The sequence below is a fragment of the Ictidomys tridecemlineatus genome, chromosome 11, assembly GCF_052094955.1.
Source record: "Ictidomys tridecemlineatus isolate mIctTri1 chromosome 11, mIctTri1.hap1, whole genome shotgun sequence".
NCBI classification, from domain to species: Eukaryota; Metazoa; Chordata; class Mammalia; order Rodentia; family Sciuridae; genus Ictidomys; species Ictidomys tridecemlineatus.
This window is the reverse complement of record NC_135487.1, coordinates 54673018-54689593: the sequence shown is the minus strand read 5'-3', so window position 1 is coordinate 54689593 and position 16576 is coordinate 54673018. Positions and strand designations below refer to the sequence as shown.

General features: G+C 37.8%; 1 protein-coding gene across 8 annotated transcripts in view; it reads right to left on the bottom strand.

The window, feature by feature from the left end:
- Positions 1-14208, bottom strand: part of Lrrc7 (leucine rich repeat containing 7) — a 516598-nt gene extending 502390 nt beyond the window's left edge. For 5 of the 8 annotated variants that reach the window (XM_040288837.2, XM_021731076.3, XM_040288842.2 and 2 more), the window contains exon 1: positions 13454-14207. In XM_040288837.2, coding sequence (XP_040144771.1) covers positions 13454-13455 — 2 coding nt within the window. In that variant the 5' untranslated portion in view covers positions 13456-14207. Of the gene's footprint in view, positions 1-13453 lie in introns of all 8 variants that reach the window. The other 3 variants (XM_021731075.3, XM_040288845.2, XM_040288839.2) reach the window with 3 other exon arrangements.
- Between the last annotated feature and the right edge of the window lie 2368 nt (positions 14209-16576).

The window sequence follows — 16576 nt, the reverse complement described above, 5'->3', positions numbered from 1 at the left end:
CTGTATTGGAGAGGTCTTGCATGTGCACTGATACTTCATGTGATAAAATGACCCTTTCTGAGAGTGTCTATGTGAATAATATCACTTTTTATTTAAAAAAAGAGAGAGAGCTAATGCAAAGTAACTGTGTTTGTACACACAAGACAGTTTGAATGACTTTGCTCAACCATGAGTTTGTTGGCAATCCATAGTTAAAATAACAATAATGCCTTTATTTTATATAATTTCCCCAACTGGATTTATTTTTCTGTTAAAGTAATAAATTGTGAAATAATTATACTTTGCCATTATAATTCTTGATCATAAAACACAGTCATTTTAAACACAGCAGTTTTACTTATCTTTGTTTTATATGTTAGTCCTTTGTAGTTTCTCACTTGATTACACAATCATAATATTTGAAAACCATTATTCCAGAGGTTATTGTGTCATCCTTCAAAGTAGGAGTCCTATTGGTTTCAAAAGAACACCAAGGAAGTAGAAATATGAATGGTCTAATCTATGTACTTCTAAAGAATTTAATTAATATACCGATGACTTTAAAGATTCCATGTAATAATAAAGCAAAACAATTTTATTTATTTCTGAATGTATAGTTCACAAAATAAATAACAATTATAACCCCAAAGTTTTAGATGCACTAGAACTAAACAAAAATAAAGCTTTGAACATTTAAAGGAATTTCAAGCTTTTTTGAATTGATAGGTATCTCAAAAATTCCAAGGTACGTCCACTTGTTAAAATCTAAATCACTCTAAAAATCCTCCAGATTTTGATAATAAAATTTTATTTTATATTTAAATGTCAATATTCAAAAAGATATGAATTTCTGTTCCCCAAATTAAAACTGAATTGCTATTAAGCTAATTTCAAAACAAATGTCTTATTTTCCAGATGCTCCACAACCTAGAGAAATAGTAGGACATAGCAAAAGTCATTTTATTTGAGAAATGTGTAAAATGCATTTCAACTCAATTGTGGAAGAAAAAAAAAAGCCCTTACATATTCACAAGTAGAACTGCATTAAACAAATTTGTGTATTGGCCAGGATTAAAAAAAAAAAAAAGCCAAGGAGGAGGCCTAGGGAACTCTACAACTACACATAGTTCACTACTGCTATGTCCTTTGGTGCTAGTCTAGTTAGAGGTAGTTATGTTAGGATGTAAAAACTATCTATCAACATATAAACGCTGAAACCGCTACCCGAGAAATAGATGAAGATCTGAAATGAGTCACAGTTCCTGATGACATCACTGAGCCTTTATGCAAGCATGGGGTATTTAACCATTAAGCCACACTTGATGATGTGACTTGCTTTGGCCAATATACTTTGAATGGATACAAAATATACTGTGAGCAGAAGGTCTTGTGCATATCTTAGGAAAACAAGTATAAAAGGATCAGGAGCAAACTGTTCTTTCCAAACTACAAAGTATAATAGAAAAAGATGGAAGCTGGGTGTGGTGACCCAGGCCTGTAATCCCAGCAGCTTGGGAAGCTGAGGGGAGAGGATCTTTAAGTTCAAAGCCAGCCTCAGCAACTAGGGGAGACCCTAAGCAATTTTGTGAAACTCTGTCTCAAAACAAAAAGGGCTAGGGATGTAGTTTAGTGGCAAGGTGCCCTGGGTGTAATCCCTAGTACCAAAAAGAAAAGGCTGGGTGGGGATGGGTGGCAGAGAAAGGAAGGAAGGAAGGAAGGAAGGAAGGGAGGGAGGGAGGGAGGGAGGGAGAAAATTATCATTCAGAGGGAATGGGTATGCATTCATGCTTTCCCTTCATGCCAAAAAATAATTTTAAAAAAACCAAGATAGCAATATAAAGTGTGTCACTCTATTGAAAATCCAATTATAATTTATTTGAAAACATTTTTCTTAAGAAGAAGCTTTAGTTATTTCCTCCACAAAAGTATTCACTATATTTCCAGTAATTTTATATAGGTGTAAGTATGTATTTTTATTAATTAATACCTGATTCTTCTCCAGTTTTCTTCATGTTAGTATCAATGTTCTGAATGTACTGGAATAAATTAGTTCCTTCTCCACGATTCTTTAGTCTACATACTGTACCTATATGTATACTGTTTCTCATGCCAGAAATCTTGGAATAATCCTTGACATTGCACTTTTTCTCACTAACCCTCTCCGCTACCAGTTCACGAATGAGAAGTCTAATAGATCCTACAAAGCATATCTCAGTTCCATCTATCTGTTTCCATTTCCACAACCAAAATCCTAGCTCAATTATTTATTATAAAAATTTTCCTAAAGTGTACAGAATAAGAGAATATTTGTCACCCTGGTTTCTCTGATTTGTAACAAGTCAGAGAAACCATTACTGAATTGTACAAGAACAACTGTAGCACAATTAGACTTCTGGTATATCAAATATACTTGTGCACAAAATTACAAACTGAGAACCTCAAAATTTTCTCAAAGAAACTGATCTTTATATATTTTAAATAATTACTGTGTTAATTCCTATAACTCTAATCAATCAGAAAATATAATACATTTACATTAAGGACTAAATTAGAGGCATTCTCATAGAGCATTTCTGTACTCGTGACACCATAAACTATACATCAGGATTCTACCTTCACTACGATTTCACTTTGTATCTCAAATTAAGAGGAAAGAAAGGCTACATTATTCTCCAGTAAGAAATAACTCCCATATCCTAACAGGGTAACACTCATTTCTGGTTCAAACTATGTGCTGAATGCATAGGCACAGGGAAAACTCGATTTATGTAGCTATACAGGACCAGGTGGATGGAGGCTCCATGGTGATAGGCTTCTACAATTGCTACCTCAGGAAAAGGGAGAACAGTGTCCCGAAGCATACATACAGAAGAGATACACCTCATTTTTTGTTCTATTGCATTAGCCAAAGTGAGTCACGTGGCAATTCTTAGTTAACTTCAACAAGGGGCTAGGAAGTAAAATTCTATAATATTCTCAAAAATGGGAGAAGAAGAAGAAATTGAGGGGAAATGCACTAAAGGGTGCAAGATTCACACACAAACATTTAGAAGTACAAGTGAAACCATTGATTTAGTCAATCACTAATTCACACAACATGTAATTTTTTTTCTGCAGTAGGATGTGAGCTAATTTTAAAAAGATGAAAACTCAAGTGAGTCCCTATGTACATGTTAGCTTAGGGGACAGCCATTAAAACAAGCAGTTATTTAAATAACAATTCTAGGAATAAATGGGCCATATATTGAAGCATCCTGGAAAAAAAATTAAAGTGATCTTTATGTGATCACACAAATCACACAATTTAAAGGTGTGATCATTTTTAAAAAGAGATAAAGAATGCTGTCAGGCAATTCGTAAGTTTCATTAAATTATTACATATTCAAATTTTATTTTATTTGTTTATTACTTTTTTTGTACTAGACATTGAACCCAAGCCTCTTAACCAGTGAGCCACACCCCTAGCCCTTTCATCTATTTATTGAGATAGGGTCTTGCTAAATTGCTGAGGCTGACCTTGAACTTGGGATCCTCCTGCCTTAGCCTCCAGAGTTTCTGGGATTATAAGTGTGCGACTCCATGTTCCACTCAATATGTGTTTTATTCAATGAATCACTCTAAAAAGACTTTATGAGGTAACAGTAATCATTATTCAACTTACAGATAAATTTCTCACTTCACTTTCACCCAGGAGGGGAGTATGCAAAACTCTTTAAGTCACATCCTAGGGCTTTTTGTTGCCTTCTTTTTTGATGTAAATTATAACAGCCATTATATGACTTTTTATAATGCTGGCTCATGGAACTATAATTCTTAACTCTCATTAAAATGTTCTATTTTTATACTGAAAATATATAATTTTATAAATATTAAACAATTATATTAAAACCATTAAGTAATATTTAGAATTAGAAAGCATTCATTTTCCCAGAACCCAAATATATGTTCCTTTTTTCTGTATTTTTAAATCTATTTTCACATATTATTATTCAAAGAAGTTTTTCTAGGAAAAGGAGGAACAAGATAAATAACATATTGCTTTCTACAAGTTATGAACAATTTTACACATGCAAAGAAGAGATGTACTCTTGAGGTTTGGGGCTATCTATTTTAATGGGGCTATCCTCATGAAAATGAAAACTCAAGTTGAAATTTAATCCTCACTGAGAGGTGGTAGAGAGATGGTACCAGGTGGGACCTCTAGGAGATGATTAGAGGGCTGGGGATGTAAAGTAGTAAAGTACTTGCCAAATATGTGTGAGGCCCTGGGTTATAGATTATGAGAACAGAGCCTATTCATGGATTAAGAGATTCACAGGTAATTTAAGAGTAGGACTGGTATAAAATCCAGTTTGGCTCTGTTTCTTGAATGCATCAGTCTCCTCATGTTCATTACTTGCAGCTCTTCAGGGCTCCACAGGGGCCCTACCAGCAAGAAGGCCCTCTTCCAGATATGGCCTCTAGACCTGGGACCTCCAAACCTTCAGGAACAGGAGGTGAATAAATCTTTACTCTCTAAATTATCTCATCTCTGGAATTCTTTTATAGCAACAGGAAACAGATGAAGAGACTGACATTATTAGGTCAGCAGTCACTAGTTCCCCATATCTTTGGGGCTAAATTTACACTAATCGATAAACAATAGAGAAGATATATGCCTTGCTGATGGCTACAGATGACAAAGGTCTTTGATCCATGTCAGAGAATATGTTTAAGGTGAGAAGCAAAAAGTTCTTGGAGCTAAGGAATTGAATAAAAAGTACAACCTTTGAAGACTTTTAATATAAAACTTGCTCTAACCTTTTTACTCACCAGCACGTTGTACTTTAAGGTAAATGTATTCTCAGTATCTATTTTCTTCCTATATACTATGTTTTCATAAATAACTGATATATTTTCACAAATGATCATGTACCTTATGTAAATATGGAATGGGATTTTTATTAATTCCTATAGTAACTTTTAATAAAGCTTATCAGTTTTATGGATTTATATGAAAAATAAAATCTATCAGTTCTAGTAGTTTCTTCCTGTATCGAAATAGGAAAGTTTATCTCCTGTGCACCAACCCCCTTGGCTTACAACCCAATTTGGGATCTACTATGTTTGAGTTCCTGTGGAATGCTTTTTGTCTGCAGGAAACAAACAGATATGTCAGGGCCAGAAAAACTACCAAGCAAACAAACATAAAATTCCCCTTTTCCTGATGTTATATATCTAAATAATATCCCACTGCATGAATTAAGATATTCTGAAAGATGAAACAGGTATCATTTTGGGGGTGATTCAAAATCTGAGCTGGTAGAAGTTGATGTCTTACTGGTTAACACATGGTCTTGGGACATTCAGATTTTGTCATGTAAAATGGTGTGTGGGATTATATCACAGATGCAGAAGTGTGTTCCGTTCCGTCACACCCACGAGTCTTAGAACAGAACAGTGAAAGGCAGCGTGAGTAAGAACCACTCTACAAATGAAAAGCGTGGATAATGTGCTGATATGTGATGCACTAGTTTAGTCATCATGGCGTTTCTTCAATTTTAAACATTATTTGTACTAAGATGTTTTAATTTGTCTTAAAAGGGTTATTAAATGGGACTCTACAGGTATAGTTCGTTTAATTAACACCTTTGTAAATATGTCTGTATTTCACTGTTTATAATGAAAATGCATCTATTTTAAGAGACTGAATTTCATAATTTCAAAAATTATTTGTAACTGTTGCTAATGTTTTGTCAGTGGGTTGAAAAACTTCTTTCCCTAAGTTTCAGAGTAACCAAAGCTTCTAGAATATGTGGAGTGATAATTTTAGCATTATAGAAAACATTAAGTAAGAAACGTTTATATCAAATTTGACTTCTCAGAGAAGAGCTAAGCTATAGCACAAATTAAACAGATATCTGGAAGAAGTAGTTTTTGTTTAAAAGGGGGCCCTTTGAAATGTAACTTTTGAATTCCAGTAACATGTTTTATTTTGTCTGGAAAAGCAAAGCTTAGGGGAACCAAAACTATCAAAAACATAAAAAAAAGAAAACAAACATAAAACACCTTTTACAGAGAGTGAAAAAAATTCACAGAAATGGGTCTGTTTAAAAGAGACTATATCATATTTTATCTTCCTGATTAAAATATTTTCCTAATCCATATTTAATGAAATATTTCATAGAAAGGACTAACATCATTTTAAATCATTGCTGGTCTAGATTTAACTCATCGATTGGCCTTTAATGAAATTAGTGGATTTAGAAGATAATTCATTTAGTTAAAATGAATCAAACATTTTTCCATCATCTAATATTCATTTAGCTGGAATTATCATAGAAATTAATAATTTAAGAGAACATTTTAATTCTCATTAAGAAAAGGTTTAGTATCCAAATTTAGAATACTTCAATATCAGTGAAAATGAATTCCATATTTCTTAAATAAAGGCATCTTTTTGATAATGGAATACTTAATGGATGTTAAATTTATAACACTGCAGTCTGCCTGAAGAGTTAAATCAAAGTAGAACAATAAGGCAATTGTCCAAAATACTAAAGACAAACAAAAACAGGGAAAAATTTAGGCTGAAATTAAGTAAATAAGAAATGTGTTTTAGATGGTGTCATTATACTGGCTGGCTACATTAACTGTATCTATTGGATTAAGGATCATTTCCCTCCTCCTCTTTGCTCAGAGAGAAAGGGCTCCAATATTTCCAAGGGTGTGATTTTACTGGCATAGTTTGGGAGCTAAGAGATATGGTTCCATTGCTGATTTCTCCCACCAGTAGTTCTGCATTTTCAATTGGTAAATCAAACTTAGCTTTTTCAGAAAATGAGACACTTTCAAGTCCTTTCTAGCTCCCAAGTTGTGAACACGTAAAACCATGATATTACAGCTTTGTGTGTATGTGTTGTAAAATAGAAACAATTACAGCTATATGTGTATATGCACATTATACCTGTTCGACAATATGGTATTACCCTAAGGACACTGCTAATATTTAAGAATCACTCAAAGTTTAACTAGGTATTTGATTTAATTACAATAGCTTTTACAATTGTGATTAAGAAATTAATCACGCTAGAAATAAAGAAGAAAACTTTCATGTCCTAATTTACATTAACTCAGAATACCACTAGACAATAAATATACAATGATATGAGGGTTCTTGTTAACATGTAATCCATTCTTCATGATTTTTAGGAGACCACTGGTGGTGATAACTATAATGGTGAATGCAGAACATATAAGCCATGACTACTCAAAAAGTCTAATTACTTTGCACTTTTTAATTATTTGTTACACCACCTATATCATATTAATTCTTTAAATTCAGCTGACATATACGTGTACATTGCTCACCTTTTTAGTACAAATGTCTTTATAACACTTAGGCATTATTTTAGTAAGGTTCATTTCTTGATTTTCCTTCCGTGATCTAACTTAGTAATGCAGCCACACTTCTATAAAATATTTCACCACTACATAAAAGTATCTCTATCTCTTCCAATATAATAGCATAAAATCCTATATTTTTTCTCAGTGAATAATAATAATCTAATAACTGTCTTCCAACTGTTTATGCCATATTTCTTCTGTTAGGTTGGACTTACTGTTTTTCACAGTACTAGGTTCTTCTTACTATGAAAATCTCATAAAGAAGTGAGAGTACTTATACTATCAGTATGTTTTCTATGATAAGTTATAGCTTCTTGCTTGTTCTCATACTACTTCTTGAGCACCACAAAACCTAATTTTCTCCATCTGAATGAACACACACACACACATGCACACTCACACACACACACCATGCCTTCTACATTTCCCTTATTTTACAATATTATTATGATACTACCTTGGAAATAGTGTAACCCTTCTAGTTTTAAATATGCTTTTGACCTACTGAACTTGATATAGAGAAACACCCTAGTACAACTGAAGAAATGCTAGCTTTAAGAAATCAGTAAATTAATTCTTTAAGCAATGTAAACATCTACTTTATTATTAAAATACTTAAACAGATCATGTCATGTCTAACATAAATTTTAATATTTCATGTCTGATAACTATCTATATTGCATATGTATTAAAGTGAACTATAATTTTTATAGAGACTTTAAATAGCTTAACAAAGCAAGGAGCAATGCATGAAAATGTGGATAGAAAATCCTTTGGGCTTTTAATATTATTAAGTTTTCCATGTGTCTGAGTGACAAACATTATTTTTCTATTATGATTAATAATTTAAATAGCACATCTGACACTTCTCTAGAGACTTATTTTTCAACTATATCACAGTTTCAGAGGGTAGATGACAGCTATTGACTCAAAATGTGCTTTATTAAAAACTGTCTTAATGTACTTTTATGTCAAATTCTAATAGGCTAGTAAATGTTTCTGTCATGAAATAATTATGCCAGGAAAACAAGTAAAAATATCTCTTATATTAAAAAGTAATATAGTGACCATTGCCAAATCTGTAGATCATTTTGAAAAGCTATATAAAAATCTTATTTGTTCTTTATACATCAGTAAAATGTTCTATTTTACAACAAATTTTGGTTATTTTACAAACTTCAATCTATGCCCCTGAAGGAGAGAACATGGTATGGGGGTAAAGATTGAAGAGCCAAATCCAGGTTTAAGTCTTAGGCCATCACTTTCCAACTATGCTATCATTAAGCCTATATTTTCTAATAATTGAAACGTTATGAATAATATTTCTTACAGGATTATTTTGAAGGAAAGCACTTGATGCATAAAACATGTTCAGTAACTAGTAGCTGTTACTATGAGTTCAGTTCAGGCACTATTTATTTTAAGAGAAGCATGATGTGAAGTGACGTTTAGGAATTCCTGAAAATATTTACTTACTTTCAAGAGAGAAAATAGATATATTTGATTATAAATGGCATTTTAAAAAATATATACTATGCCATCACTACATACAACTGCACACATACACACACATACACAATAGTACTGTAGAAAAACTAATTTATATTTAAAAGTTTATGCTGTACTCTTCTAAAGTACCCAACCCACTCTGTCTTATTATTTGATATGTGCTACAATTATCTAGCAATTATTACAACCTCTATTGTGCAGATTTAAAAGGTTGATTATGTTACTTTTGGAAGTAACTAAGATTTTCTTACCCTTCTTTTAACTGTTTCAGAGTAATTCCCTACAGTCATTTCTTTAAAAAAAACAATATATATGTGTGTGTGTGTGTGTGTGTGTGTGTGTGTATTCCCAATGATTCATAACTATTTACAGAAAATGGTTAAAACTTTATGAAGGAGAAAGATCATTGATTTGTGGTCACCATCTTCCATATATTATTGATTTGTAGTATCATTTTTAATTTTGAGTTTTTATAAAAAATTCACAATTCAATGTTTTAAGATGTGTGCAAATATTGCCAAGCCAAAGATGTGATATATTGTGTGATTCCAACTATGCAACATTTTGGAAAAGGAAAACATATGGAGACAGTAAAGAGTTGTTGTTTACCAGAGTTTTAGGCAAGAAAGGATGAATGGATATTTTTAGGGAAGTAAAACTATTACATATGATATTAAAATGAAGGATACATGTTATCATGCATTTGTCAAAATCCACAGAATTTACAACACAGTGTGAACCCTAGTGGAAACAATGCACTTTGGTTGATAATCTGTCAATGTGGGGTCATTGATTATGGATATTTATTATAATAAACATTTATATAAAAGTCCATTTAGGAATTCCATCCATGAACCTCCTTCTACTTGTGTGCTTCCTCAAAATAGAATATAATCATTACACTATAGGTTGATATTGCTATTTTAATATTAAAATACCACTTTTTAATATTGGTACTTTAGAATCTCCTATTGAAGACTAATGTGTCCCCTACATTGAAGATATTGAAAGTAAAAACTTCAATGCTCTCACTAGAATCATTTCCAACACATCTTTCCAGAGATAGGAATTACTTAATAGTCAAAAGACTTGTCACAAACTAAATGTCTATTCGGTGTCACAAGTTTAAAATTAATAGTTCCCAAAGTTATGTTGCAAATTTATATGACTCATCCAAAGAGAATATGGATGATACTCTACAAAGCTGTCATCATTACTGAAGAGAAGAAAATACTCTATGTTTTTTATTGATGGGTTGCTTATTATGATTGCTGTGTTCAATGAACACCATATAGCTTCAAAAGGAATAATTTTCCAAAAAATTATGAAATAATTTATGTGAAGAAGAAAATACAAAAGAATCCAGAAATAATCCAGATGGTGATTTATGAATAGTTGGTTACTCTTTGACTTGTTAATACGGGCATGGAATAAAGTTACAATTCATAGAATGTGTGATTCATTGTTATGTTGAGGCCACAATCATTCAGAAAATAAAATTGCAGTATCAAAAGTTATAATTTTGATACATCAATTAAAATCTAACATTTAAAAAACAGACATATTCTTAAAAATAGACATTTTAAGTTATAATTGATAAGAGTGGGTTTTCACCTAGAATTTTATCCTGTATTACTTATTAGAAAATAAGAGAAATGTAAGAAATACCTTGGGAATTAACACTATGTAGAGTCTAAGGAATAAAATTTCATAATACTAATTAATAATCTTCACAATATTTTAAAATCCAAAGCAAAGAAAAATACAGATGCACAAAGATACTTAAAGTGTATGTTCTGTTCTTTATAAGTGAATTAGAAAATTAAAGGCTTAAAAAATAAAGTGGAATGAGATTTCAATTAAGAAAAATTTAAATTCCAGTCCAAAGCTGTGATAAAATTCTGAATAAAACATGGCTACTGTAATTGGACCAGGTTTGTTTCTTCATGAAGTTGTTTCTAATTCTGAAGCTGCATATGTGCAGGCACCAGTGATGTAGAATGCAAGCGTTGCCATGGTAAGTACACATCTTTTCTTGGACAGTCAAATTTTTTAAAAAAATGTATAAAGAACTTTCACTTCATTATGTTATGGAAATTGACTACGCTTTTTCAGCCATGACATATTAGCATGATGCAATGCAGCACAGGACAGAAATATCCCACGTTTTAAAAAAACTTTAGCCCGTTAAGATGGCTTATAATGCATGGAGTCAAAATAAGAAATTTCTAAGTCACATAACCCTTGTTAAATGCTGGGTGGGGGAACAGGTTCTACCTCCATTAAATTAATAAATTTTCAGTTTTCAGGACATCCCACAAGCCATAGACACCTCGGGAACCCGAACGCTGATGTTGCTAAACACACCCCCATTGCATGTGTGCTTCAATTCTTTCACTTTTAAGGAAAAAATAAAATCTTTTCAGCATCTCTACTTTCTCATTCTTTCCTGTTTGATCAGTGGTTTCCAAGCAGCATGGACATGATTGCTCCACAGTCTTTAGCAAAAAAGATCTCCCAGTGGTTCCCTTAGAGTCCGGGAAGTCAGCTTAAGGATGCCTGAATTGAGGCGTGACACTTGGATTGGGGAGGTGGCAGAATCTGTTGCGAATGGCAGCAGGTTCTGAGGCGCTGTAGAACCCACGTGTGCAGGGGCTGGAGAACTTTTCCACAGCGTCTCCCACAGGGAATGCCTCATTTTGAATGAGGGGGCCGGCTGGGACCAGGGGTGGGGATGAAGGATAGGCAGAAATAAAATTTCAGAGGATCCAAGCCCTTCACGGGCAACCATCCACCTGAACTCCTTTCCGCTCTATTTTCGCCTAAGGTCAACTTATTGTTGCTGTTGCTGTTATTATTATTTTTTCTTTTATATGAGGACTTCAGCAACCGAGATGCTGAGCATTTCATAGGCTCAGCCTGGAACAAAGAAAAGCGAGTTCCTAATACTGTATCTCTCGGGTTGGAGGGATCACGTGTCCTGCTTTCGGTGGAATGCACTCTGCTCGCCCACGCTATAAAATCTCTTTTGTGCTTGGAAATATTGCCCAGGTTAAAATATGCTCAAATACAAATTGCTTGTCTTCCATCGGGAAAGCCATATTTCAACATTTACAGGTAACACATCTTTACCTGCTGACCCAATTACCACTGCAGGTAAATTCGATGTAAGTGTATTGGGAAAGTAATGGAAAAGAGCAGGTGGCGGAACCCGTGTCTCACTGATTCCCACCCACCCCCTCCCGCTTTTTCTAATTCCTTTTGAAGGAGAACTTCGAAAGGAACGTGGGAGTCGCAGATGGTTCCTATCTGTAGCTGATTCCCAGGAGTTGTGAAAGTGACCCCTTCCCTTCTCTGCCTCGTGCTGAGCCCTCTCGCCCAACCCGCTTGCTTTGTGACTTGATGGGGAGGAGATAGCGAGGGAAAAGAGGAAGAGGACTGAGGAGGTTCTTTTATTCCGCCCTGATGGTAGAGAAGTAGTGTAATGAAGCTATTTTGCAGCCATCTCCGTTATTATGAAGTCACACTATTTTTAAAGGCAATATGTACAATCTCATGCCCACCCACCTCCTGGTTCTTGACTCTAAAAACAGACTAGAGACCTCCGGTAGCCAGTCTCACGGTCCGGTGAGCCAGGGTGCCATGATTACCCTAATACTAATGGGCTTTCCTCCCTCTTTCCACATAGGATCAGAAACGCGTCCTGCATCCTTAATGACTGGGAGAGGAGGATGCGAAGGGGCCCAGTAATGAATTAGGAATAGTGCGGGATCACCAGCTTCGGTGGAACACAAAGGAGATGTGCGGGTAGGAGTTGTCTGGAATAGGGAGAGGGAGGCATCATTTTCCCTGACTCCTAAGGAAAGCTTTTACCCCATTGCTCCCCCACTTCTTTCAGTCCTCCAGTCTTTCATGCTCCTTCATCTCCTTTATCCCCCCCACCAAGCCCCACCCCTGCAATCCTCAATGACATAAAGATCTCCTAAAAGCATTTTTCAAACAATTAGCTATCAAGTCAGTAATACAACACCCTCCAAGATAAAGGAACGAGTGCGACCTGCCACAAGTGTGTGTGTGTGTGTGTGTGTGTGTGTGTGTGTGTTTGTGTGTGTTTCAAACACACGCTTGATCCCTCACACACCTCCGGGAAAGGCTGACTGGAGATACCCAAGATAATAAAGAGGAGCAAAGCCTAACCTCAGCTGGACCAACGGTCCCAGCACTCGAGCCCAACACTTGCTCTTTACCTTCCCTTTTCGCAGTATGTAACCCTTTAGGGTCTCTCGCCAGCCCAAGCCACACAGTGTTCGGTGCACTCGCCCAGCTAGCATCCCATTTCCAAATGCCAGGCACCTACCACAGCACTGCCGCCTCCGCGGAGCCACCTCAGGAGCAGCTCCCAGCGAGCGCCCAAGACTCCCGCCCTCACGTGCCCACCCCCGGCCGGTCACTGGGGTCCCACACCGTGCGTGGTCAGGGTCGGTGCGGCCACAAGCAGCGATCCGCCACCCCCACCCCCGGCACACACACACACATACCCGCAGCCCCCTTGGCTACCATGCGAGAGTGCTCTACTCACATCGCCGGCGGGAGAAACTGCCCATGAGGTTCTGGAGAGCGTGAGCCGTGCAGCTGCTAAGGGTTATTCCTTAAAGTGTTCGAGGGTCCGCAGTAGAGTAGGGGCGAGAGTCCTCGGAGGAGGAGGAGGAGAGAAGGAGGAGGAAGAGGAGGAGAAAGAGGGGATTCCAGGCAGGTGCCACGTTAGACCATGATGCTGATGCCCTTCAGGTGGACCGCTGGTGAGGTTCCCGCGGGGAGCCGCTGAGGGGAAGCCCAGAGCGCCGGCGGGGGAGGCACGAGCGCGTCCACTCCCTGGCCTCCGCCTGCCCTGCGCGCCGCGCTAGCGACCGCAGCAGCAGCAGCGGCGGTGGTGGAGGAGGCGCAGCTCCCTCCCCGCCCCCAGAAAGCTCCACAGACAATAAATCCTGGGCGGAGAAGAGAAGAGCAGGAAAGGGACCCAACTCTGTAACACCCGCTGCCCGCCGCGGCGCCTCCGCTGGACGAGGATCCCCGGGGGCTGGGGCGCAGCGGGCTACTCAGAGGTGCAGTGTGCTTCGGCGGACGCAGGCGGCGGCGGTGGCCGGAGTGGGAGGCTGCAGGTCCCGCCGACGAGAAACCCCTGTGCAAGGGCTGGGAGTCCGTGGCTTCAAGCCTGGGGTTCGCCGGGAGTGGGGTCCTCCTCGGTGCAGTGGCTCGGCGCACAGGTGCCAGGATTGGCAGGCGAGGAGGCGCTGCTCTTGGCTCTTGCCAGTGTCTCCCTGCTCTCCCCGCCCCCTCTCTTTTTTTTTCCCACCCCCTTTTCCGACGACACCAGCTGCAGCTGCTTCAAAGTGTGAAAAATGTCAAGGAGATTTTCCAATGATAGGAGAGGGTGCCCATGTTCACAGCCCTCGGCAGCTTTTCTAGATCCGCTCTTGCCCCTCTGACCTCTACTAGTACTCCCCCCCAAATTGTGAGGAGGAAAAAAAAATCTCAGTCCCGTAGAAAATTGAAATGCTCTCCTCCCGGTTCCGCCGCCACAGGCTGCTTTTCGAAAACGGGACAGCAGGCCGAGCTCTCTGGGTTCCTCCAGTCGCCCGCGGCGCGCGAGGCAGGTGGCACGAGGCACCGCGCTGGGCAGCGCAGCCGCAGGCTTCTCGCGCTTGCGGAACGGCCCCGGGCGCTCTGGCGGCACGGTTGTCCTGCAGCGCCTGCGACTGGGTGGCAGAAGAGGCTCCCTGCCTGTGCGCCTGCCTGCGCGCCCCTGCACCCGCACCAGCTCAGTGACGCTGCGCTCGTGGCTCCGCAGGCTGCTGCTCCTGCTATCTCAGCAAAGAGGCGGCCGGGAGCGCCTCCTCGGGGTTTCCTCCCCCGCCCGCCTTGCCTGCTGCAGGTTGTTGGCTGCCAAGGAGAAAAGTCTTTCCTTGTGGGTCCAGTCGCTTCATATCAGTCATGGCAGAGACCCTTGTGCCAGCTCTCATGTCCCCTTCTCATTCTGGGGCTGGGTGGCTGCTCTGGGAGTGCGCAAAAACAGAAGGGTTTCCCAACTTTCCCTTCATCTAGTCACCGCCCCTCCTCCTGCCCTGATACACACAGGAATGAACGAACACACACACACACACACACACACACACACACACACACACACACACACACTTTGTTCTCTCTCACTTCCCTTTAAACTCTCATAAGCAGCAATATGTTAAAAAAAATATAGAAGCTAGTGCTATATGTAGACTTGTATTCTCTAGACACATCTGATGTAATCTTTTAACATAGATTTATTGTCCTGGAATCATTCTTTTGTGGGATATAGCCTCTAGGTTTGTTTGCTTATTTGTTTCTTCATTATAGAAGAGGAAGACTCTTCCCTTCCCTCCCCTAATCGCTAATACAGTTAGACTGTGTGTGGCATTTAAATGCCATGTTGAGATGTATGTAAGCTTACAGTTTACCAAAAAGAAAAAGCACTTGCTTGTATTAGATTTGGAATACTAAAATCTTCAAGGTTAAATATCATTTTTTCCTGACTCCTGGGGATTGTCTAGGAAAAGCCTTGGGAGGCTGAAACCTAATCTGCAGAGAACCAAGGGGAAGGATTATTGTCCACTTTATCTTGACTGGAAAGGTGGGCTGACTTTTAAAGAAGGCTTCCCAGTGTTTGGTATAATTTGCATGTAGAAAGGAAAAGTAGTGAGAATATTTTTGTAAAGCCTGATCATTTTTTTTAAAGTGCTACAAAACACCATGAAACAGCTTCTGAAAATGGCAAATAAATGGGGAAAAACATGTCAAAAGAACAACTGTTTTTAAATTAACCTTTGTTGAGCTCTGATTTTTCACACAGTTTTGTCCTTGTGAACATCTTGCCACATCTCAATGTCTCAGCCAAATGGGATGATATGAAAAAATTTAGATATCCATCGAAAAATCTACTGAAAAATAATTTGATACAAGAATCCTATGAAAGCAATCCTTCATAGGCTTCCAATTCTCTTGAATGCAATTTACACAATACTGTCATCCATGATATTTCATTCCTAAACATCTTTCTGTAGATCCACACTTAAAAGAAGGCATAAAGGCTCATCTCAAAAAGCTGCCCTGTTCCTGAACTCAGAATTTCCTTATTTTAACTCCAGGATTCTCTCATACCAAAATATTTCACAGAAGCTCTTTTATATAAAATCACAGCCAATTATGGGTAACTGCAGGTCCTTGCAAAGAGGCCACCTACCTACTGATGAAGTGACATTCGGTGTCTTGAGTGAAATTGTTTCCCTGAGTGAAAACAAGTTTTTTTTTTTCCTTTTCAATGAGGACAAAAGCGGTATTTGGGGGACCCCAAATTGAAAGTTGATGGTGCTGCTATAATATATTTAAGCCACACGTCCTCCTTTCTCGCTTATTTAGTGATTTCAATATTGTGCCATAAAAATTCAAATGGACAAAAGATTTTTTAACATGAAACATGAATTTTGTATTAAACAATAAAAGAAGACATCCTCTTTAGAAGAGGCTTTGAATGCCATGGCCCAATTGTTTTCCCTAAGATTCATGGATCTTGAAGAAAATTTGCCACCTTCACTATTTAAACAATGAAGCATATTGAAGAGATTTCTGTGGTTTCATGGAATTATGAAACTATTGAAATGCAAATGTA